The sequence below is a fragment of the Azolla caroliniana genome, unplaced genomic scaffold, assembly GCF_043228905.1.
Source record: "Azolla caroliniana isolate FFs.n. ecotype wild unplaced genomic scaffold, voAzoCaro1.0.p SCAF_10, whole genome shotgun sequence".
NCBI lineage: Eukaryota > Viridiplantae > Streptophyta > Polypodiopsida > Salviniales > Salviniaceae > Azolla > Azolla caroliniana.
This window is the reverse complement of record NW_028230445.1, coordinates 2,396,508-2,423,178: the sequence shown is the minus strand read 5'-3', so window position 1 is coordinate 2,423,178 and position 26,671 is coordinate 2,396,508. Positions and strand designations below refer to the sequence as shown.

The window sequence follows — 26,671 nt, the reverse complement described above, 5'->3', positions numbered from 1 at the left end:
TCTACCTTATGCCATTCCATTGTCTTTACTTCTATATACATATACTCTTTTTTGGATCCCCGGAAAGGTTTGAATAAAATTATGATTTAAACTTGCATAGAAGTCAGGAGTTGCATTTAACAAGAAATATGAGTAAATGGTGCTGCTAGTATAGATATATAATACAGCATAGCATAAACCACAATTTCAGATCTCTTTCGGATCTTGGATAATCTTGATTCATTTAAATATATTTGTGAATCCCACCTCAATGTTCACATAGTAACATCTAGAAATCTTAACCAATGATGTAGCATTTTGTTTTTGCAAAACAAAAGAATCTTCCGTAAGTTGAAAAAGGGGAGTGTAAAGACACAACATGCACGGTGTGTTTATATCACCATCTCATATTTACAACCACCACAATCATACCAGCATCTCTTTATGTTCTTTGCTATACTTTGGCTGGATGGGTTTAAGCCCTTTAGTTATTGCTTGATGCTAGATTATGTATAAGACCTTTGGGTGCATTGCTGTATTTTCTTTTTTATCATTCAAAGGCTATGCTACCCATCAACAATTAAAGATGTTAGAATTCCCTCAAAGGCTAAAGAGTGCAGGCTAGAATTTACATTATTTCCACATTTATACAACTCACCAAACAGCAAAAGGTGGCCCATGAATTTAGTAGTAAAAAAAACATAGCTGCATGAAAGTGTTGCTGTAGAATTCATCAAAGAAGTGCAAAGGACATGGTAAGCCTTTTGGTAGCATTCTCTTGTAGCATCATTCTTTTCAATACAAATAGTCATGCTGCGCAAAGAATGAAGTATCGTAGAGACCTTTACAACAGGAAGATCATAACGTAGTTATCTTTTTTGTGGTCAAGTATCTGATTGAACAAACAGTATTATCGCTTTCATTGGAAAAACTTGATAGAAGGATTATGTTAAGAATTGTAAAATTAATGTTGTCTTCACAGAAATTTGAACCCTTCAATTACTTAGAATCATTAACTTCTGATCCATATAAAGAGTGTATCAGAGCTTATTGAAAAAGCTTCGCACGCCTTAAAATTTTGTTGTACATCTGTATGAACCTCCATGGACTTTTGGAACATGGAAATCGAAGGCTCTGTTCCTTGATGACAAAAATGTATTGATATTATCCAATGATGCTTCCCATACCACTGCTACAGAATGGAGAATTCAGAGTTTTCAACCTCTTACCCCTTGTAGAGGAATATCATCTCTCAACTCCTGCTTACTGCAGAGGGCAGTTATGCTAAGAACCGAATTCAAACTCTCTAGAAGGATCTATACAGCCTAAATCATGTTAAGAGTCAGATCCTCTGGTTGCCATTCTTATTGTTGAAAGGCCATAAGTTGGCTAGGCGCTCCAGAACTCCCCCACCTTTTGGGAATAGCCCAGAAAAACCTTGAGGTGTTGTTGCTGGAGGGAAGTCTTCTGCTGGCATCGCAAACGGCTGAATCATGCTTTCCAGTTTATGTAAGGTAAGATATTGTGAATCACCTTGTAATGTCTCTGGAGGAAATACAGGCATTGTATGATCCTGATCCCGGGGTGATGCCTGCAAATGCAATGAAATGCATGAGAAGTAAGCCTTATGTCCTTTCCTTGATTTCATGAATGTAGACAGTACTGAGCATTTTTTTGTTACCTCAAGAGGATTCACGGCTGCACCACAGCTGAAAAGTAGCTCAATTCTGAACCTTTTTGGGTCAGTCAGTGAAACCTGACAAATAAACACAATATGAACAGAAAACATATATCCCAAATTATCCAATATGACACAGCAGCTTATTCCACTTACAGCTGTGTTTTCATACATCCTCATAACAATATGGGTAAGATAGTCAAGCTCTTTGGTTTCAAAAATTCTATGCATTCCCTTATCAGGGATAAGTCCTTCCTCTTCTTGTGAATCATCCAAATTGCAATACCTCAAAACATTAATCAATGAGTGTATATGTGACTCCTGTCAAGACAGGTAACGTTCAAACCATGGAGTTGCCTACATACATCATACCAGTTAGGATTGAAATTAAGTTTGTATTCAACATACCGATGTAAAATATAATCGAGTTCGGACATGGCGTTCTGGAGTTCTTACATTTGCATATCTGGAAAGGAAATGAGATAGATACTGTTCAGAAAAAAAATCTCAGACTATGCTAGGGGAGATACTGCCAGTAGCATCCCTCTAATTATGCATTTAACACGGATTGTACAAGGACACATTACTTTGGGTCTAGTCGGTATTGTGTCTCTTTATCATCATCGTCTTCAGTATCTACAGATTTATCACTGTTTGTGCTTGACCTTCTCGAACTATCAATTTTAGTCCTAGATTTTGCAGATGTACAATCATCATCAGTTAATTTGGACAGTTTCAGTGATGGTGCACAATCCTGTGCAGATTTCAGTTCAGCAATGTTGACAGCCTCTTCTCGTGTATTGTCAAGGTCGATCAAAAGTTTTCCAAGAAGCTTTCGTGCTATCTAATAACACAGAAGACAACAGTAATTTTTAGTGATATACATATACCAATGCTTCAGAAGCTTTGTAGACACATGCACAACTAATGATTGCTACATCATATAGCCTCCACCTTAAATAAAAAATTACACTTTATTGGCATATGTTGTAATATGCTACTAAATAGCAGATCATCAGGGCAGTATAAGCCTTCTGAAACTACTCAATGTACCTTTGATCCTATTTTCAGTTTGTGGATGGGATTTATTCCATATTCATTGGGTATTACACCATCTGCAAGATCCTGCCAATAACAGTACAACATCAAGTTGGAACACTCAGAAATGGCATGTTACAAATATATTGGTATGACAAGCACTGGTTTCAAAATATTTCCCTCACATCCATATTTAACATCTGGAGCGTGCTATACATCATGTAGCGTATAGGGCCTTTGTGGCAAATAATGCAAGTTCTAATGACTATTAAAAGCAATCCAATCGACTTTGAGCTCTATAGTATCTGCCCAGTTTTCATCTTCTAATATGTCCTCAGTGCATAATGCAGAATTCCTTGATGCGTGAAAACCTGTCTTCTGGAAAGAGGGAAGCTTGCCTGGTATTCTGTCCGCAGGGATTTTAACAGCCATCTACTCATTTTTGCAACTAAAACGTTTCAGTCTTGGCAAGGGTCAGACAGAAACATCTATATACCGAATGGGTTTTAGAGATCCCAAAATAAATTATCTGAACTGGGCTGTTGGGAAGCGAGCAAGAAGGCGAAGCCCTTTGCAAAAGGTGCTAGATTGGAAGATAAACAGCACATATGTATACCTAATGGAGTCAGAGATACCCAAAAACATTATCTGAACTGACCTGATGCAAAGAGACAAAAAGGGCAAGCATTGCAAAAGAGGCGCCAGATTTGGAGAAAAAATACCATGAAAAAATTGGCAGAAAACATAAAATATATTGTTACATTGACATGCTAGAATATTGAAGACCCATTGAAGATAAATAAACATCATTATCTCCCACCATCGCATGTACAGCGTCGCTTCAGAAATCTCTCCATTCTGCCTTGAGAATCTTACATTCTAGAGATCTTTTAAAGACAGAAATTACAATCTATCTGCCTTGAGAATCTTACATGTATAGCTAATGAGATTATTTACTTTGTTGTTCTCAAAGAGGAGACAATATTTTAATGTAATATCTTCTTTGGTTTTATAGTGAACTCTTAAATGACGTCAATATATCTTCCAGTCTTTCTTTCTCACCATGATAAGGAGCAAAGCATTGGTGCCCAATGATATAATCTGAGCAGAGATTGGGGCCACCCCATTAATCATCGAGGCATTATTTCAATTAGTGATCAGTATCCAACTGCTTTGGGAGTTCAAAGAGTTTGCTAATTGTGTCATCAAGTAGTGGAATCAGAAGAACACTATGTCTAACACTGAACTGTTTTTTATGAAATAAGAGGCAGACACTATTACCTCTTAGCAAAGCTTTGGCTCACTACGCAAGGTAATGGGATATGAGGACCAACGATGCCTGGGCTTGTTCTTGCTAGAACACAACAAGATACAGGCAGATGTTGTTGAAGAACAAAAATGCAATCACCAGCTCATCAACAAAGAATAGTCACCAACTTTCTTTATCCTGATCAGTCCTCATACAAGTCAATTATTGCTACACATGTGACCTTCCAATCAGCACATTGCAAATGGGTTACAATACATTGGGCAATAGCTGTTTGTAATGCACATAGGCCCTAGCCTTGAAGACCATGATCACACCACCCTTATCTCTCATCATTGCAAATGCTTCCTTCGCTTCGGAGATCTCTCAATTTTGGATCAACCTATGCTAGAGATCTTTCATAAACAAAATCTCAATCTATCTGACTTAAGAATCTTACATGTATTGATAACGAGAATCTTACATTTATTTTGGTTTAGGTGATCTCTGGTTTACACTCATAGGCCATTTTGGCCTCTTGGGGACGTTTATATAGCTTCCTTTCATTCTTTCATCTACCGCTGGTTTGTCTAAGCTCTCCACCTCCTTTCAACAAGTATCAGAGTCTTAAAGTTTCCTTGCATGTACAAGGGAAGAACTAAGACTCACGTTATTCTTTGTGGTGAGTCTTACACTTCAGGGATAAGATCATTGAGAACCAAACCTTAGATATCCCATGATTGGGAAACACATTAAAAATGGGCATGATATAATGTCTGGAAGGCCATTCAATCTTCATAGCAGATCGCATATCAGTCGAATTAACATTACTCATATTAGTAGCTTGTATTGGACACTAACAATTCGCAGCAAAGATTCATCTCTCTAGTGACTTTGACAAGAACAAGTGAGTATTTGTTCTAGTGATTCTCGATTAAGAATTGAAAACAAGAACCTTTCAATTCTACCAGCAAAGAGAAAGCTTTCCATTCCAAGTTATTAGCTCTACCTTAGCAACAGTATAAAGTTCTTCAAGTCCATCAAGTTTCAGATGAGTGCTGTGTACAAGGTCATACCTGCCACCAACAATAGACCGATAAACATATATGGAAAAGTTAAACATCATATAGACACTTAATGGGAAGAACTTACTTGGCAGAGTCATAAACATCAGGAATCTTGGTAATGTCAAATCGACTGGAAATCAAATGTAAGGAACCATAATAAAACCTAAAACTGCATTAAATGAAGTTTTAAAACATATAAGTTGGAATCAAATGTTACCCTTTGCGCTCATTATAAATATCTCTCTCTAATTTTTTCCAGCGAGCAAACATAAGCAGAAACCCTTCACTCCCACAAGGCAAACCAGCTGCAATTCGATCAACATCCATATTTGTTTTTCCTAAAGCTGTTGCCAGATCATAGGGTGGTAAAGCTTCATCAGACGTTGTCTCTGCCAACCTGTCTTCCTCTGCTTTACAGAGAACTTTAACTTGGCTGGTGACCTTTTTTACAAGCTCTACCTGCACAAAAGGTGGGGAATAGATATCACTTTTACATACAATTTAACATGTGGCGTTATTCAAGATATTGGCTTCTACAATTTGGTTTATAAACTTCCAAATAATAACAACTTCACATACTTAATAATATTTATAACAATTCATGTTACAACCTTCAAGTTATAAAAACACCAATACATGAGCAAAGTACTTATTTAAACTGATATATTTGACATGTCCAAAACCATAGGCAGGTTCTAATTCAAAGGTCAAAACTTCTCGTTATAAAATTTCATCCTGAAAAGAACCATCTTGTGAAGATTGTTTTGAAAACAGGAAGTTGGAACGAGTACTTCGCAACAAATAGCTTGTGTCCAGAACAATAAGAGGAAGATCTTCTCTGATATCAAAGTCCCCTACACTCCATCAATATCCTCAAACTCATCCATGATCTTAGTTGAGCACTATCCATGAGCATGAGGCCCTCTCTAGCATTAAAGGTCAATTGTAAGAGAGATGATATGTGCCATAAGAAAGAAAGAAAGATATATTAATGTCTTTTAAGAGGCCAAAATGGCCTATAAGACCAAACAAGAGATTACACCTAAGTGTTGTCTTGTCTTTGAGAACAACAAATCAAAATAGAATAAGTATTACTCGGTAAATATATGTAAAGAACAGAGTATGTGATTCTGTGCAGCGGAATGGAACTGTGTGTGTGTGTGTGTGTGTATGAAAGAGAGAGAGAGAAAGAAAGAAAGATATATTAATGTCTTTTAAGAGGCCAAAATGGGTTTGAGTATACCCTTTGGCGACTAGCTGAGCCTTGAACCAATTGATCGTGCCATCCGTATTATGCTTTATCTTGAACACCCAGCGGCAACCAATTGGCTTTTTCTTGATTTCAGAGGATGGGACTAAATCCCAAGTATTGTTGTCAAACAACACGCGCATCTCCTCCCTCATTGCCTCGAACCACCGGGGATCTTGGGCAGCTTCTTTGTAAGTCTCAGGTTCTTGGTCTGCTGCGACCTTCATCATGAATGCATAGTGGTGGGCCATGTACTCATTGTACCCGAACCTAACTATCGGCCTCTTTTGTCGGTTCGATTGACAAAGTTTTCCTTTGGTCATTTCCGGGGCCTTCTTCATTTCATACTTGCTGTGGACTGATCGGGGTGAATGATCTGAGTCTTCACTGGATGTCATGTCCTTGGCCTCTTGCTCAGGCATCTTGCCCTTTTTTTCTTTCTACGGGTGTAGCACCAAGGTGACAGCACATCAGAGGTTTCTTCATGCTGTGCAAGACTCTGATTGCTGGATGACACCTCAGGTTCAGTCAGCTGGAGTGTGGGCAGACTCTCTGCTGGTTCTCCACCCATAATGGTCGTTAGCATCTCTTCTTCTTCACTCTGAGAATCTGCTCTAGATCTGCTTGTTTCGAGCACAGTGGGGGTCACTAATGTTGGGCCATACCATGATGTCACCTCATCAAATACCACATCTCAGCTTACTCGTGATTGTCGAGTGATGGGGTTAAAACACTTGTAACCCTTTTGCTCAAGTGAGTAGCCAACAAAGATCATCTTCTCCGATCAAGCTTTCTCCGCTTCTCATCGGGTACATGCACAAATGCAATGCTGCCAAAAACCTTCAAGTGTGAAAGGTTTGGTTTTGTCCCAAAATACTTCTCGTGAGGGGTGATGTCATGGACACCCTCGGTTGTGCACCTATTGATGAGATACACAGCCGTAACTGCTGCCTCTGCCCAATAGATCTTGGGCATGTTCTTCTCATGCAGCATGGTGCAGGCCATCTCAAGAATTGTGCGATTCTTCTGCTCAGCAACACCGTTTTGCTGTGGTGTGTACCGGCAAGAGAATTCCCGGCGAATCCCCTTCTCTTCTAGAAAGGCCTTGAACTCGGTTGAGAAGTATTCTTGGCCACCATCAGACCATAAGCATCAAATCTTGCGATTCATCTCATTTTCCACACGATTCTTTAACTTGAGAAAGTGGGAGAAGACCTCACTTTTCGACTTCATCGGGCATATCCAGGTATGCCGCGAATAGTCATAAATGAAGGTAACGAAGTATCTACACCCACCGATTGTCACTATTTGAGCTAGGCCCCATGCATCTGAGTGGATGACGTCCAGCAAGCCTTTACTCACATTTCTTTCGCTTAGGAATGGATGCCTATCTTGCTTGCCTAGTTGGCACGCTTCACATACATTATCAGAATGTTTTGAAGTAAATCGTGGCAATCCGTGCACAGCCCCTTTTGTTTGCATTGATCGCAGTTTACCGAGGTTTACATGGCCAACCCTTTTGTGCCACAACTCAATATCAGACTCAACGTTGAGTCCCTTTGCATACATTGTTGTGTTCACCTCAGTCGCATCAAGAATAAACATGTGACCTTCTCTTCTTGCATGAGCGATAAGTTGGCCCTTATCCTCGATGAAGCAACCTTCCTGGTTGAATCGTACTTGCGTTCCTTGTTCGACAATTTGGCCAACTGAGTAGATGGAGTACATCCTTCATGTAGCCCTTGTTGTCGTGATTGTTAAGGGCCACATCTCCAATGTGCTCAATCATGTGTGTGGAGTCATCACCGGTCTCCACCACACTAGGTCTCCACCTCAAATTCATGAATCATTCTTGATGACTTGTCATGTGATTTGAGGCACCTGAGTCCACGAACCATACATCATCAGATTGGGAAACACTTGTTATCATGTTATTCGCTCGGTGTCGCATAACAAACATCGGCCCTTTGTTTTCTAGGTCAGCCATCACAGCATGGTTTGTTTGCTGCCGAGGTGAGGCAGCTGAGTCATTCTTCTTCTTCTGACACTCAGCTTCAAAGTAGCCAGGCTTTCCACAATACCAGCACTCAGTTTGCTGGTTCTGCCTCGTTGATTCAGGCTGGTGGAAGCTCCCCTTTTTGCTGGAATTCCCTCGGCTGTTTCAACCTTCTTGCTGCCTGGAATTAAACTGTTGTGGACGTCGTCTACCTCTTTCTCGTCCATTCCTCCCCTGATTTCCATGACCATGACAGTGACCTCGACTAAGATCATCATGTGTATATAGCATCTTCCCATCAGATGCCGTGCTTTTCGACCGTGTATGGTTCTCCTCAACCATTAGCATGGATTGCAAGTCGAAAAAGCTTGGGGGGTTCTCCCTTGTTGTTATGGCGGTTCGAAATGAGCCATATTTTTGTGCGAGGCTGCCAAGGCAGATATGCACCATCTCGTCATCATCAACTGTGACATTGATGGAGCCAAGTGAATCACATAAGTCTTTGATCCGAAGGGTATAGTCCGTCACTGACATATCCCCCTGCCGAATATTGTTCAACTCCTGCCGGAGTTAAAGTTCTCGCTGTGGTTGATGCCGCGAAAATCTTCTTCAAGTTTTTCCACACTTCTGTTGGGGATTTCACATCACGAATATAGCTTAACATGTGATCTTGCAAACATGTTGCCAAACAATACATCACCCTACTGGCGCCTTGTTGCCATGTGGGGTAGTTGGGATTTGTACTATCGGGGGCTGTTTCTTGAGCTCCCTCAATATAACTCCAATACCCTTGCCCAACTAGGTATTGCTGCATCTTATATTCCCAAGATGCGTAGTTGTGCCTATCCAACTTCTCTATTGGAAGTGCGCTACCCATCTGTGCATTCATTTTTCTGATTTAGCTTGATTCGTATGATCCTGTTAACGTGACCCTCTTGCTGTGCAACACTGCAGCGACGATAGCAGATTTTAAACGTCTCTAGCTGCTCACACAGTTTCAATGGTAGAGCTCAGTGAAGGATCTCTAACCCTCACGTTCTGATACCATGTAAAGAATCTAGCTCTAATAGAGTTTAGTATTCAAAAGCGTAGTGTGTGTGAGAGAGAGAGAGTGAATGTATAAGCAAGAGAAGGAATTACAGAGAATAACCAGAAAAATAAGAAAACACACAGTAGGGGAATGACAGCTTATCCACTTAAGAGAGCTATATTAATTATCTAAAGATCATCAACTAAACTAAATGGCCAAAGGGGGTTTTATATACAAGTCCTCAAGGGACTGACCTATTAAATGTGTTGGTGGAATCTAACCAAGATACCCACTTGAGTACGATTTTGTCATAAGAATATCTAATATTCTTTGACCACACTAACACTTGACAACTACACGGATTACAATAAAGTGTGCTCACACACTTTTTCACACATCGTCCTTTTCTTCATAAGCACATGTTCACACAAGTTGAGCTTGATTCTCAACACTATCAATTCTGTAGTACAAAAGGATCAAAATAGCATATCTCGACTTAGCTGCACAACACAATAATCGTACATCTATGATTAAACTTATTAATGATACTTTTGAGTTGCATTAATTCAATCACCTAAATGTTGTAAATAAAATGCATACTGGTAAGTTGGCTTCCATACCAGCTTAGGAAGAAGTTCCAATGCATTCTCAGGCAAACCAGCTGCATCATCCATCCAGGGTGTCTCCAAATTCAAAGGTTTTTCTGGCTTCCCTGATATAATGATGTCGTAGAGGCGAGACTGTATCAAATGAAACACATTCTCAATTGAGGATATCAGCAAACTACTTGTCACGAAATCTATCACAAGGCAATATCAATGCAAAACTGAGGATAATACTAACATCCAAGTGAGATAATGAAAAGATTATAAGATAATTTCACTTCCAACATACCTTTGCCTCTTCCATCTCTATACTCGCAGTATCTAGCCCATCCAGCATTGATGAGTCTTTGCTTACAAGAGAAACCTTCACATGGGAAGCCAAAACATTTGCTATTCAGAATAAAGAGGAGAAATTCACCATCTTTTCATGCCATTCCAAAATGTAATGCACAAATTATTACCAAAATAGGTGTTAGTGGACCTTCCAAATCAAGCAAGCCTTTTGCAAAAGCTGCTGCTGACATCTGAGACAAGTAAAACAAATATTAGTAATTTGAATCTCGTATCTGAATATCAATTAACAATGTCATCACTAATGTACCAGTTGAAATTATGAAAGACATATGCCATACCTGAACCCGGCCCTCATCGGAACTATAAATCTTAAGGTCATGTCGATATGTACTATGAAGGCGAAGTAACCCAGTGCCTTCACCTACAATCCACAGTCATGATTCAATATAGACAAGCATGTAGAACTTGAATTCCAAGTTGATGTTTTATTCCTAATTTGTGGGACCCAAGTTTTGGAAAATGTGGCATTGATTGAGATTACAATTTAGCCGAAGGTCATGGATTTTGAGCCCCATTAGATGAAATATCGATATGGATAACTACAATCACATCTCCTTGGAAGCATTGCCAAGCAAAAACTCATAACTGCACACTGAGGTGAGAGTTCAACTAAGGAGGAGTCTCCCAATTGTAATCAAGATCAATCATTCTCAGTATCTATGGCAGATGCCCAGCTACGCTTTTCAAACATAAGGTTTGAAGCAGGAGGCACCACTCTTGTATGCACTCAGTATGGTTCCTAACCCACCATACCTGCAAGTAAATAATATTTGCTGAGAACAGGAAAAGTAACCTGGATACATTGAATTTCTAAATACGCGCCCAAGTTCTTCTGCCTGAAATGAGTGAAATACAAATTTCTCAGAATAAGCAAGTTGGGTATTGGCAGAAGACAAAGAGATGCTCTTTGAGATGCTCTTTGAGATGCTAGAAATATGTATTAATGCACAAGAATAGTATAGATTAATGAAGAAGATAATTATAGACTACAATCCTACAGGCTACACTCCCTAACTTATGGTTGCACCTTTTCCAGCTGAGTTTCTATTTGAACGCATGGCTTTATAGAGAGCTCAATTCATCAGATTTCAGCTCTATGTAGTTTGATATCTAGTTATATGATAAAAATGCAAACAATGATTGTTACCCAACAAGCAGTGCAAATGATGAAATTATTAGATTTTAGCTCTATGTAGTAGTTACCTAATCATATGATAAAACTGCAGACGATAATTTTCACCCAACAAGCAGTGCAAATGATGATCAGATAATAACAAAAAGTGCTTCAATGACACCATCATAAAACTTACACAACATATAAGCAAACATGAATACTGTAGTTGTAGGAATATGAATGCTGTGTCTCAGAAAATTGAACCATAAACAAAAACGAATTCTGTAGAAATAAAAGGCTGAAAATTATAAAAAGAAATTTAACATTTGATACACATAAAACTTCTACCTGTTTTCTTCCTGCATGTGTCAAAACACCACCATATTTTAGGACCATCAATGCTTCGACTGGACGCTCCTCCTCTGTTTCATCATCCTCTCTTAGGATCCTTGCCCATTTTGTCGGCTTTAATTGGACTTTACGATATATGCCAGAGAAATGCCCTCCCTAAAAAAAAAGACTACTTTTTATCCACATCAAACTACTAAAGATGTGTATTCATATAATAAGGCCTAATAGTGAATCCATTAAAATGAAGTGTGTAGAAAGAGTGCCTAATAGTGAATCCATCCAATGATGTGTGTAGAAAGATGCCTACTAGTGGACCATCTTCTTACCAAAAGATATTGTGGGGAATTGTGGAGAATTCAAACTATAGGTAGTGCCATTATACTTATGCCGTGCGACTGGAACCATTCTTGTGTTTCAGCCTAGTAACAATGATTACCTCCATGTTCATCAAATTGTTTTGATGATATAAGTGCCAATCTTTATCAAGCTGTTTTGACTAGAAAGTGTTCGACATTCTGTTATTTAACTCGTATCTTGAGCTCATGGCTTCGGGCCTGCTCAATGTGTCTTAATCAACTATCAACTAGTTTTTTGTGCAGCTCATCAAGATGAACTCATCAAGCATATCACAATAAAAAACTTCTCTTACAGTAGTCCTATAAAGATCAACTCAACAATTTTGGCTTCCTGTCATGACACTTGCTTTGTTGAGCAAACAGGGAAAGCAAATATGATGCTATGAACTTCTAGAGTGAAATGGGATCATGGGAGGCTTGCGTTATTCAAGACTGATGAATATCAAGTAAAACCTTGAATTGAAAATGTGCGTTATTCATAAATTTATTTCTCAGTAGGTGTCCCAAAATGTAGTTTTCATAAAAAAAATACTTCTGTAGTAATGTATGTAGTGTGCAATTCACATTTATAGTTTCCAAAGACATACTATTAAATAACCTGCTATGTAGGTAACAAAATAAATAAATCAATGAATATAACAATGTTTGAAATTCTGAAACTGAAAATATGCAATTTAAAATTTAGTATTTAAACCTTCTTTCTAACCAGAGCACAGGAGTCACAATGTGTGAACATTTCAAGACATGATTCTTATCAGTTAAATTTAAAAATTTATATTAAGAATCCACACCTCCTCCAAAACAGCTTTGACATGACGAAGCTTTTCAGCATGTTCTAGGTCCTCAGCTTCACTGTCACTCTCCTTACCAGATCTGCATGAACAGAAACAACACTCAAATATTCCATTCATGACTCGACCCATTCTAGAAGCCATCACAATTCACAGAAAAAAACATAGGAACAACGTAACATGATTGTGCGTGGAACAGAAAATGATGCAGACAAAAAAAAAACATAAGCAATTAATTAAGCTCTTGGAACATGAACAGCTACTACATATTGTGTAATCTTCTTTACTAGGACCTAGAAAGATTAAACAAAATATACTTTTGCCTGGGATAGAAGGATATTATTGTGAATAAAGAACAGAAAATACGTTACAGTAAAATCTGTTGCATATATATACTGTTTTCATGCATTTTAAGCATCACTATCTCAACCACTTTTTCAGCACATTGATTGATTGCACAATTCTTATGATAGAGGGAAAATAGCATCTATTTCCTTGCTTTTACAGTTCTTTGACATTCATCTAACAGGGAAAAAGTAAAGAAAACATTGCTTCCTCAAAGATTGGTATTTCAAACCTAGCTCTTGGAACAAGTAATCTGGTTGCATCTAGAAGGTCTTGAAGTTGCACAGCACTTTTCAATTTTGCCTGTCAAAAGATGATATGAAGATGTTAGAAACATTGAGAATCAATTAGATAGGTATATAGAGTTACAATCACAGAGATGGATATATGAAAACAAAACTTCTATTACATATTAGAGTAGCTCACAATGGTAGTTCACCCATGCGCACACACCCTAGAGCTTAGATGGGATCTGGACCAGCTCACTACAAAATTAGTGGGGACTGATGATCAGCCCAGCCACTGTGTAAGAGAGTGGATTATATTTGTTTGGTCTGAGTGTAACATTAAATGTGCAAGTCAGTTGATAGTAGTGGAGATATTCCTTCTCTGTCAACTGACTTGTCATTTAATATGACCCAGCTCCCTAGATAAAAGCTAGTTCTAGATAGTACTTTTCTTAAAGTCAATGGCACATACTTCAAGACTAAGTACATTGTAACTTGCCCACAAAATATTCTTCTAGTTGACTTGATTAGCCAATCCTATTATCCTACTTCTCTCTTTCCTAAATACAATGTGTCCTACTCATCAACGGTTTCCTAGATTGACACCTTATCGACCCATATGGTCGAGTTGCACAATAGCTACTCCTCATTTGGGGCGCTATCACCAAAAGTGCACTCTAAGAGTACATATGGGGATAAATTGAAAACTTGGGGTTGATCATTGATTATATCTAACAAAAGAAACCATCCACTTATCAAAATAACTTTAAAACATGAAAATGGTGAGGCATGTGCAATCTAAAGTTGGAATCTGTGCCCCATTATGACTAAAGTACCTCTGCCCTTGGTCTTCCTCCATTATATTTCAGCATGAGATTCAGTAAACGCTCCTGTGTGACCTTCATCTTGACCTTCTGTTTAGGTGTTCTATCACCACTGGCATGCACATCCAGATATACATGGAAGTATTTTAATGAGCATAAGTTCAAAACAGTTCAGCGGTGAGAGACTACGAGATTCAAATTCAGTCTGATTCCTTACTGCCTAAGCACTGCAATAACACATCTCAATTCTTCTGATTGGCCAAATGTTCCCAGCATCACACTACTTCCCTGCCTCGTCATTCCCATTTCCACGGGCTCAGTACACTTCCATGGCAAAGGGCGAGGATGGACCAATGTTGATGATAGATGTGGAGCCTTTGCATCCAAGAGCAATTTCCTTAATACACAAGCTGCATCATCATAATACCTGAAACACCACATTCACAATATAAGCTAAGTGCTTCACATCATACAACAAAAATCTTCTATTGAGAGATCAAATCAGAAATGAATTGTGTACTTATATGAATTTTTTACAAAGCTCCATCCATTGACATCACAGACGTAGGACCTTCCTTGTGAACGAAGAAGATCAAACCCGCAAACCTGTACCACAGTTTACCAGGTTCCTTTGCCTTTAGAAAAAGCAATAGAATATCATCCTTCCACCTGAAGAGAACATATAACCTCACCGCTTGCCCAAAAGCTACACAGACCTCCCTTGCCATGTCCTTCTCTGCTGGAGTTAAAAGTACTGGATACCTAACCTGCTCAGCACAAACTGTATCAGGATTCATTATTTTCAACTGATTCTTTTCATTTCCAACTAAATTCTCTCTCTTAAGCATTGCTAACAAGATTAGAACCAGAATCCCTCTTGGGAAAAAAAGGTGGCATACACACTTTTATTTTTTTTTTATTTTTTTTTTATTTTTTTTTTATTTTTTATTTTTTTTTATTTTTTTTTAATTTATAATATTTCTTTTCTTTTCTTTTTTTTTAAAGATGTTCCTAAAATGTGAGAATAAGGTCTAAAAATAAAAAGATTGTTTAAAAACAATTTTTTATTTTTTTTTAATTTAAAAATAATAATAATAAATAAATAACCGTTAAAACTGCGGTTTTTTACTGTTGAAACCGTTAAACCGTTAAGCCGTTAAGCCGTTAAGCCGTTAAGCCGCGGTTTCACTGTTCGGTTCGGTTCAAACCAAACCAAACCGTTGCCGATTGTTAATAACCTTCAAGTTTTGGATTAATTCCTCATTAGATATGTGGTGTGATCAAGGAGTTTTCCCCAAAAACACCAATCAGATGAATACTTTTCCTGTTTGTATGCTCATTTGATCAAATGCTTTTGTATATTACAACAACAAAAGGAGAACCAAAAGAAAAGGGAATGACCTCTTTTCCATCAGCACTACGCATCACAACTCCATCAACAACAGGTGATTTCCGTGCCTCTGCATGGGCATACTCTTGGCTAACCGTATAAACCTGCAAAATTACAAATATAAGAATGTCAAACTTAACTCTAACAAGTCACTAGGTATGCAATATATAATCCTTAATGACATTGAAACAATGAGAAAAAAAGCAGCTCCGAAGTCTAACCTGGCATACAAAATACTGAGTGCGACAAACACTTGGTACATCTAATAATATAACAAAATAATATACCTTTACATCTGTTCCTCCAGTAGGCATGAACTCCTCATATATATACGAAGAGTCTCTCCGAACTTTTCTTACTTGGGGTTGGAATTCACTAGAACGATTGCCAACCTGTTGCCATAGAACTGATTAAATATAAACCAACACTGCAAATATATTATAATTAGTGGCATATTTCAAGAAAACAATCACTAATAAAAATGAGAGACTCACCTTGCGGAATAGTTCTTTCATGCCTCCCCCAGCAGCACTAGGATAATATATTCTAATACTATGATTTTCACCTATAAAAGATGTAGAAAAAGTTGCACAGCAATTTCTTCACCTTAGATTGACAAATACAAAAAAAAAGGTTTCATTCCCTAATTCTATACGTGGCAATACTCTGGTTCAACACAATAAGGATCCTGATAAATAGTAATTAAGAAAAGGTTCTGAAAGAATCTTTCAAATATTTAATGATTCTGAAAGTCATAATGGCATGTGTTCTGAATAAGACTATTACCATCTGTTGGCTTTTCGACGAAAGGCTTGAATATACGCTTTCCTTTTACTTCAATGTAATCCTCTTCCTCAATAAAGTAATCAATGTTTTCGAAAGGGAAGGCTCTGTTTACAAGGACATAGTTGGGAACAGGAATTCCATGTTCTTCCAAATGCTGCAATTTGACAAAGTAGAGCATCAACATACAACAAAAAAAATAGTTGGTCTAGAAGTTCAGATTCCTGCTCATATCATAACACATTACATCACCCAGCATAAACTTAGAATCTTGAATTTCTCCTTTTTCTGATGAATTTTGATACGAACATCGCTTCTACTACACATTGTCACAAGAAGAGAAGAGCCTTAGATTTTTCTAAATGAAATTTACACTTGCAAAGTTTCTTGGTAGTTTTGGTAACTCCATACCTATGCACTAACCCCTGAAGGACGCACAACCTTTTCTTACATAGTCCTAGAGGCATCATGCAACCAATGCCATTTGTGCCAACAATCCACATGAATTCTCTAAAGCTCTTAGTCACAAATACAAGGAGACAATACAATGGCTTCCTAAACCTCTTAAGACAGTATAAAGAGACTGCTATTATCACTGGAAAGAAATTTGAATCGGAAAAGAGACTGCAAGCATCCTAGTGGCTTACAGCATAGACTGCACGACGATCACGAAGTAAATGTTGCATCTTCAAATCATTAACAAGAAATGGCCTGATAAATGAAAATCATGACAGGAAACACATTAATCATAATCTGAATTATAGTTACTATCTAGCATACCTGGCATCAGAAGTCACTTTGCATGCAGAAAGGAAGGAGCATGGTCACCAACATCTGACAGGTGCAAACAGATGTCTATGGCTAGACTTGCAATGCATTCAATCAATCATCTAAATATTTTAAGATTTCCTATATAGATGCTATTATAAAAAATCTTGATTTTTAAATCTAATGAAAAAATAGGATAAGATGGAGAGAAAGAGACTTTCTAAGTTCAGCATATGCTTCTGCTTTCTCCATGGGGAATCCATTTGAATAGAAGGCAATCAAACAGTCACATTTAGGCCACCTGCAATAAAAACATCAACCAAGGTGTATTATGAAACAATTAAGTTATCTTGGGAATAGAAAGAAAGATATATTAACGTCTTTTAAGAGGCCAAAATGGCCTATAAGACCAAACAAGAGATTACATCTTATGTGTTGTCTTGTCTTTGAGAACAACAAATCAAAATAAAATAAATATTGCTCCATAAATATAAAAGTAAATAAGATGAGAAGAGCTAACATTCACAATAAATATCCTGAAAAGAACAGATTAAAAAGCATAATAGCTCAAAAACTCAGTACAACCACCAAAATATTAGTGAAAAATAATAATAAACCTTTAAACTTACTTCTCCACGGGCTCTTCAAGAATGACCTTATCCCCAAAGATGAAAATCTGCCACAAAAATGTAGATATTATTTCTCGAAATGATTTCACAATGAGTGAGGCACTTTAGAATTATATTTTGAAAGCCTTAATTAGATGTTGCAAAAACAATCTATGTTCAAGTTATTATAATCAAGAGTTCCACCAATTTGCATATGCATGATCATAGCATATTCAAATAAAAATACTTTTACTCCAGTGGGGTGTCAATGTCCTATATTACTCATACTTTGAGGCAATATATGCACAAGAATATCTAATATATATGCCCTAATGCAAGGCACACAACTTAAATTCATTGTTTTAGAATATTTCGCATAAAATTTACATACTGTATTAAATTTCACTAGCTCTGAAATCTAGAAAAAGACAAAAGTTGCCAAACAATTCAGAAATTAACGCAGCAACTTCTACAGTTTGAAGCTATAATTCTGGTAATCCTAAGTCTGTGATTAAACGATAATTATTTTGTGGCTGACCCATGTTCTAGCTTGCTACTTTTTTGGTATAACATATAGTGAATATTCTATCTACAAGAAAACCATGCTGTTAAGAGTATTTCACCTCAAAACAACACCAGTAATGTAGTGACTTCTACTGTATGAAACTATAATCCTGGATCCATGATTAATCAATAATCGTTAAGTGGTTAAGTAGGTGCTAACATACTCTTAAGTATGTTAGCTATGCTGTTAAGAGTATTTCACCTCAAATTCACCAAAAGCTCGTAGCCTGTCCAGAATCTGAGTCATCGGCGGAGAACGTGCCTGTGCACATTGAAAAATGTAAGCTACATTAAAGTCACGATAGAAATTCCATAAAAAGGAACACAGATAGGCATAATGGTGTGAGTAACTAAAGGATCCACACAAATTTTGCAAGTTGAGTTATTTTTTACACTAAAAAGAATAAGACATCCCTCGCTTATACAGTCCTTATGAACCTACAAGCCTCTGACGAAAGAAAGGAAGAGAAGCAGCAAGATATATTAACATCTTTTAAGAGGCCAAAATGTCCTTAATTTACAAACACATATGAAAGGACTAACCTATCTTTTTGACATGTCTTAATCTTTTAAATGTCTTTCATGAGAAACAGCATTCCAATTACCAAGCTTAGCCATGTTTCACATGATTTAGCAGAAATGAAATGTTATATTAAAGCCTTTGTGAGGCCAAAGTGACCTACAAGACCAAAGGTTATGTTAGTGTGAATCCTATAAAATGCAGACAACAGTGAAATTCTAGAGCAAACAATGGATTGAAAACTAGACAACAATAACACTTTCATTCTTCTTCATAGCACAAACTCCAATGAATATAGAATTTTCTAAGAGATTACATGCCTTCCATGAGAATGGCACTCCAGGTAACAGGCTTAGCTATTTTTGCATGATTTGTTCCATTACAAAAGGATTTAGCAAACTATATGCATAATTTCCCTATTCCCAAATGCAGATAGGGAGCATTTCCCCATTACAAGAAGGATTCAGTAATCTCTTATACAACCTTTTGGAATTTACATGCCTCTCATAAGAAATACCATTCAGTTAACAGGATTAACCACCATACAATTTCAGCTATTCAGAAACACATGAAGGGAAAATTGATGTCATTATAAGACAGATTCAGCCCCCTTTTAATCTTTTACAATTTATCTGTTTTTAATGATAAATAATGTTCTAGATCAACAGGCTTAACAATTTTCACATGATTCAGCATAGAAAAGTAATTTTAGAACAAGCAATGGATGGAAAACAAAACACAGTAAGACTTAATTTCTTCATCACCACAAAAACTCCACATTTTATACAATTTTTAAAAAATCACATTGCCTTTCATTGAAACAATAATATCCATCAACATAGAAGGTAAATTCAAACATCGAAGGATAAAATTATGAATATGAACTCAACTACTGTACAATACTTCAAATTTACAGGTCATTCGTGAGAAGTAACATTTCAATTAATAGGCTTAAGTGGTACATGTATATCATCAAAACTGGCATTTCAAAGAACAGGCTTGATCAGTTTTAACATTACTCAGCTGAAAACAGTTCATGTGATGCAGCATAAAATGATTAAATTCTAGAACAAGCAACGGTTAGGAAATTATGAATATGCACCTGCATAGAATGATAGAATTATGAAAATGCACCCCAACTTTTATACAGTAATTAAGAATTTACAAACGTTTCATGATAAGTACCATTTTAACCAATACAATTAACCAGTTGGTACAGTAATCAATATAGAATGGTATACTTTTAGAACAAAATATGGTTAGAAACAGTGAGAATTGCTTCCTTGTCCATGAAACAAACTCTATTTAAGAGTGGGTATGCCTTGTCCATGACACAAACTCTATTTAAGAGTTGGCATGCCTTTCAAGTGAAATAGCATTCTAGTGAACAAGCTGAACCAGTTTTCATATGATTCAGCATAATGATAATTAGCCTAAAGTCCTCAAGGTTTTGCATGGCTTTTGCATGAGCCATAGCACTCAAGTAACAAGTTTAACCAATTTCCACATGATTCACAAAAGAGTCGTAGGATCCAAAACAGTAAGAATTGCTTTGATAACATTCCAATTAATAGGCTCAAACAGTTTCCGTGCAATTCAACATAGAGCTGTCTATACAACACAGAAAGAATTGCTTTCTTCTCCACACAAAACTTCATATTTTATACAATCCTTACATTGTTTCAATGCCTTTCGTGAAAAATAGTATTTCATGAACGGGTTTCAATATTTGTTACTATGATTCAGCATAGAACAGTGAAATTCTAGAAAAACCGACGGATGGGGAAAAAAAGAGAAAACGGGAGGATTCAGTCATCTTCTATGTAAACCTTAAGAATTTACAAGGATGTCGTGGGGAATAACATTCCAGTTAACTGGCTAAACAACTTTTTACATGATTCCAATAGACGGGAAAATTTCTAGAGCAATCAAAGAATAGAAACTGTAAGACCTACTTTCTTCTCCATAACACAAACTCCAGCGACTATCTTTGGAAAATGATGACTCGAGTCATCTTGAAACAAAGTAGAATCCTTCATCTCCATATTTTTTCTCTCGGACTTTTACAACAGTAGAAAAAGCTTGACAGTTCGGACAACAAATCTCACTTTACCTGCAGAAAAGGTAGAAACGGATCACGATTTTCTCTCAGACTTTCACAAAAGTAGAAAAATATTGACAGCTCCTACAATTATTCTCTCATTAATCTGCAGGAGAAAGTACGTACATTGAGCAGGAAAACGGCAAGATTGGTGTTCGAAAGGTTCCGCATAGATAGAATAGAAAGGAACAAAAAAGAATGAACTGCCGAGGATATGGGGCTTGTAAAGCAGGTAGACGAAGGAAGGGAGGGACGAAGGAAGGAAGAAGACAGGAAAACAAAGAAAGAAATTGGACGAAGAAGATGACGAAGATATTGATGGCTTACAATCGCAGGAAGAAGAAAAGCAGGAAAGGCTTTCAAACTCATCCACGCAAAAAGAAGAAGACTCCCAACCAAAGCTCACGCAGGACGAAGAAGGTGGAGATGGCGATGGCGATGGCGATGGCGATGGCGATGGCGATGGAGGGGTTTCTGCAAGGATTCAAGAAGAGAAATATATTTTCGGTGTGATCTCTCTCCCTCGCTTTTTTGTGTTGTTTTGTGTGCTATTATTACTTATTTATTTATTTATTTATTTATTTATTTATTCATTTATTTATTTATTTACAAGGACTGTGCACACTGCTGGTGTGTGTGAAAAGAAAACTGTAATGAAGATGCACGTGGATTTTTATTTTGTTTTGTTTTTTCTCTTTTCTTTTTCTTTTTCGTTATTAAATACTTTTCATCCTCGTCTTCCTTTTTCTATTTTCTTTTTCGTTATTAACTTTTTTTTCATCAAGTGTGTTTTTTTTCCCCCATTTTCTTTTTACATGCTTTTTCGTGCCCTTTTTCTTTTTCTCCTTTTCTTTTTCTTTTTTTTTGATTTTTAAATTTTTATTCCCGGAAGGGATTGTTGCGAGAATGTTTCGTGTTTGTTTTTTTTATACGCGAAGAATGAATGTGTTACGGAGAGATCATTTTTCATATTCGTTTCTAATTGGCTTCTCTCTAGGTTTCCCCAAGTTCATAAAGACCAATCCGATTTCTCGTCTCTCAAACCTGATTATGTGTGCCAAATTGAGAATTATGTGGCTTCATAGGCATAAATTGTTAGAAATATTGAGAATCGATTAGATAGGTATATAGAGTTACAATCACATAGATGGATATATGAAAACAAAACTTCTATTGCATATGAGAGTAGCTTACAATGGTAGTTCCCTTAGAGCTTAGATGGGATCTAGACCAGCTCACTACAAAATTAGTGGGGATTGATGATCATCACACCACTGTGTAAGAGAGTGGATTATATTCTCTATTAGGTCTGAGTGTAACATTAAATGTGCATGTCTGTTGATAGTAGTGGAGATATTCCTTTTCTGTCAACTGACTTGTCATTTAATATGACGCAACTCCCTAGATACAAGCTAGTGCTAGATAGTACTTATCTTAAGGTTAATAGCACATACTTCAAGACTAAGTACATTGCCCACAAAATAGTCTTCTAGTTTACTTGTTTAGCCAATCCTATTAGCCTACTTTGCTCTTTCCTAAATACATTGTGTCCTACGCATCTATGATTTCCTAGATTGACACATTATCGACCCATATGGTCGAGTTGCACAATAGCTACTCCTCATTTAGGGCACATTTCACTAAATGTGCATTCTAAGAGTACATATGGGGCTAGATTTACAACTTGGGGTTGATCATTGATTATATCTAACAAAAATCACCCCTAAGCTTTTCGTATTCAAACTTGTAAATCTAGTTTTGCCTCTCTGGCCTGTTTGTGTCGTGTCATTGTGCGTCTGATCGAAATCACCCCTAACCTTTTAGAATTCACACTTGTAAATCTTATTTTGTCTCTCATGTGACTAGTTGAGAGTACCACTAGCAAATTTTTCCCAAGTTCGGCATGGTCAAAATTATTTGTTATTCACTCTTGGAGAGCAAACAAGGAACTATATAATAATTGATTGTTATATCTCGATAGCTTTTGACATTCCTAGCTTATTTCTTGAGAATAGAGAATAGGTATTTGGGATCACTTGTCAACTAGAATGGAATCAAATTGTGAATCACCCATTCATTGTTTTATCACACAAGCATGGTTGTGCCATCTTGTCTCACTTTTGTGATTTGATTTTTTGCATTCCTTGTCTCATCCTACCACATTTCTTGTGCCCGACAACTCACATGAACCAACAACCCTAGGTGAACGAGCATAATGAGCTTTTATATAGTTATTTATGCATATGTAAATTAGAGCGAGTGGTGAATCCGACACTGCAAAAGCTAGGTTTGCTAGATTCTCAATCAATGTTTCAGACATTTTGAGTGTGATATGTATGTGGGAAACACGACTTGGGTGGTTAATTGTGTCAAATGTAGTGAGGGTGGAGTCCTTGCATACCATGCTCTAAATACCTAAAGCGCACACAGAGTTTATTTTAGACATGGTTTTCGACTCATTTGCTCTATCATCATTTTTTGTTTCTTGGAGATTGGATGTCCAAATGTGAGCAAATATATCACAAGTTAAAATAGATTATGTTTAAATTCAAGCTATTATATACATACTAATAATGCTAGGCTAGATTCACATTAATGTCAAGGAAACAAGCACATTTATTCATAATGGTTGAACGTTAAGTGAATCTGAATGTTTTTCTTTATATGGCCATCATGCAAGTTTTTGCCACTTTGCATGTTTTCTTCTTGCAAGAAATTAAATATATGAGATTATCATTAAAAAATACTTGATTGTCAACACAAAAGACAATTTTTTTATTGCGGTATTAAAACCTTTTTTTCCGAAAAAAATGCCACCCATTAGTTATGAAGAAATACAGTAGGAGGTACCATATGTACAAGAGCCAAGCCTCATATAGAGCTCAGTGGCTTCGATTAGCTCTAAAAACGTGGAGCCTAAAGTGGTCCTTCTTAGAGGGGAAGACTAAGGGTCTTTTATTGTCCATGGACAATGGGGGGATGCCGCATGGGGGGATTCCTTGGTGGGAATAGGCACTTCGGCGGGAGATAACACCATTGTATATTGGCGCCCTCCAATCACAACATCAGTGTTCCACTCCATTTCAGGATGAAGGATGCCCATGTCTTGGATGCTAAGTTCATTTCGCTTTGAATATCTTCATATGCCCCACAAAGGAAGGCGATGAGGTGAACCCAAAGTTCCATGACCACCTTTGTTGATGGGGTGAGCTTCCCTTGGAAGCTCCTACAACTACGGTGCTTCCATATCCGCCATGTTGTTTGACCTGCAAGTGTGGTCCACAATGGCTTCAACTTTGTTGACTTTGTTTGCGACTAGGATGGAGAATCAATCATCCTAATTGTTCCCCGCTCCAGTTGCATGAGGGGCCTCATTCATTGAATTGGGGAAACCATGGTTCTGAATCAATATCAAAAAACTATTATACACATAACATTAAACATATATGATATATATATATATATATATGATGCATAATATATTAATAAACATATGATATATGATACCTCAAAAACTATTATACTCTGCAATACATTATATGTTTTATGAAATAAAAATAAAACTTTCCCTCCCTCTTCTCCCACCTCAACCAACTAAATGGTTACTCTATTCTTCGTCCACCTTTAATGACAATTACTCTACTCTTCCCCCACCTTGTTGTTGGTTGGTCTACTCTCCTCCCATGTCAAATTGTTGCTATACCTCATTGAGGTAAGTACCTTTTATCTCCTTCTTGGAAATAGGAAACATGCATGTCATTACATATACATATGCATGCTTTATGTATGGAGCAAATGGTTGGAGATTTTGTTTTTTTGTTCACAACCAAATCTTGACATCAATGCAGGCCCTCCACAAATACAAAATGCAAATGCTTGTCAAGATGAACTCAATCGACTGATAGATATGTTGTGCTTGAATTGTTGAGGTTAGATCATCCATTAAGTTTTTCATATGGTTTGCAAGCCAAAGGATTGGCATGATAGGTTCCCTAGTTTGATGAGATAGTGACAAACTATTTGTTCCTGCCGTACAATATTGTTGCTTGTGAGAGAGGGTTCTTTGAGCAAAATGTAATGCTAGAGATGAAATGAAACAAACTGGACATAGAGCGTACATGATATTTTGCGAATATTATTGAACAACCTAGAAATTCATGATATGCACTAGTATCACATGTTTGAAGTCTAGAAAGATGGAAAAGATCAAAGTGCTAAATAGATACTAAAAAAGATGGAGAAACCAACCATTTATTGAGTTCCTGCATAATTGTCATGATAGTATGTATTAAAAGATTGTCATATATTTAGGTAAGTATAATCTTGAAGACTATGTCGCATATTTTGTAGGTTTTTGTTTTGCAAACTATCAAATGGGATAAAATGACATGTAGGATTTGCTAGACATGCAACAACAATAATTAAAAAACAATATGTATGTGATTATCACGGGTCTATCATGTTGATGCAATTGATCATGATATTATTTATTCATACTTGTTATCACACAATGATCTGATTATCTTGATTGTATCATATAATATGATTCGATTCTGCAAAACAAATGATCATGCAACTATTTGGTTGTCACAATCCTATCGTTCAACTTATAGATAACATGTAATCATGTTATTATCGCAATATTATCACCTATTGTCATGTCTAGAACTATGTGGTTTTCTAGCACCCCGTGTTCAAATGAAATATCTATGATGCGCCCATATCTATCGATTTGCATAATATTACCCTCATTGATATGTTACTAGCATGCATTTCTTATGTATAGGTGTTACTTTGGAGTAAACAAAATCTCTTATTCTTCATACTCACTAATGCGAAATGTGTATTCTGAAGCAAGGAACTTAATTAGATAATGCAGAAGAAGCAAACAACTATTCCATTCACTTATATTTAACCCCTCCATGTCCAAGAGATAACCTCAATATAAAGACATTCAAGAAGCAGCATAATCCATTTTGTTTGTGTAGATAGTTTATATAGAGGCAATGTTTTATGAAAGGTAGAAATAAATGAGATGAGCATGTCATGGGAAGTTGCCAACTTTCACCCAAACACATGTTTATTAGGCGTTTTTTGCCACCAACTTGCCTCTAGATGCACTCCTCGAGTTGAAAAAGTTTGATATGGTCTCAGCGATAAATCTATGACATTCATTATCGATCCTTCAAATTCAACCAATGTACATAAGCATAGGCAAGTTTAGGTTCATATGACCAAACCCAATGCTCTCAATGTGTATGTACTTGTGATAATCTTGAATTTAAGTATGCATTTCCTATCCTTAAATGATATTCACGTTTTATAGTTATGCTTGTGAAATCTTATGTTGTTTTGTCATATGCAACACATTGCCAATGTTATTGAAATAAGCGTCCAAAAATAATTTCCATCATTCACCCAATGACACTTTATTATTGCACGAGCTTACACCCTAAATCGCCTTCTTTTGAAGTAGCCAATCCAAACACTAAGGTCCAAATATTTAAAGATGATCAAATTTCTCACTTCAACACGGTGCATATGTACTGTATCAATGTATTGAACTAACAATCTCAACCATTGCTTGAATTTGTGATACACTAAAACATTATACCCAATCTTCTCACTCAATTATAGTTAAGCTTGTGAAATCTTATGTTGTTTTGCATGTAAGGTCTATGTTTATT

The 26,671-nt window shown here is 36.8% G+C and overlaps 1 protein-coding gene across 1 annotated transcript; it reads right to left on the bottom strand.

The window, feature by feature from the left end:
* Positions 1 to 962: 962 nt before the first annotated feature.
* Positions 963 to 21,193, bottom strand: LOC147858672 (inositol hexakisphosphate and diphosphoinositol-pentakisphosphate kinase VIP2-like). The gene is made up of 31 exons (XM_087325428.1): positions 21,111 to 21,193; positions 20,839 to 20,996; positions 18,566 to 18,625; positions 17,821 to 17,867; positions 17,409 to 17,492; positions 17,071 to 17,134; positions 16,427 to 16,580; positions 16,135 to 16,205; positions 15,928 to 16,032; positions 15,652 to 15,744; positions 14,943 to 15,017; positions 14,771 to 14,856; positions 14,468 to 14,677; positions 14,263 to 14,362; positions 13,432 to 13,502; positions 12,855 to 12,936; positions 11,705 to 11,863; positions 11,036 to 11,078; positions 10,521 to 10,603; positions 10,350 to 10,412; positions 10,178 to 10,252; positions 9,904 to 10,023; positions 5,226 to 5,467; positions 5,094 to 5,138; positions 4,951 to 5,017; positions 2,711 to 2,782; positions 2,245 to 2,501; positions 2,066 to 2,123; positions 1,814 to 1,978; positions 1,661 to 1,735; positions 963 to 1,570 (listed from the first exon to the last, which is right to left on the bottom strand). The coding sequence occupies exons 2-31, from the start codon at positions 20,926 to 20,928 to the stop codon at positions 1,322 to 1,324; spliced, it is 3,165 nt and encodes a 1,054-aa protein (XP_087181554.1). The 5' UTR covers positions 20,929 to 20,996; positions 21,111 to 21,193; the 3' UTR covers positions 963 to 1,321.
* Between the last annotated feature and the right edge of the window lie 5,478 nt (positions 21,194 to 26,671).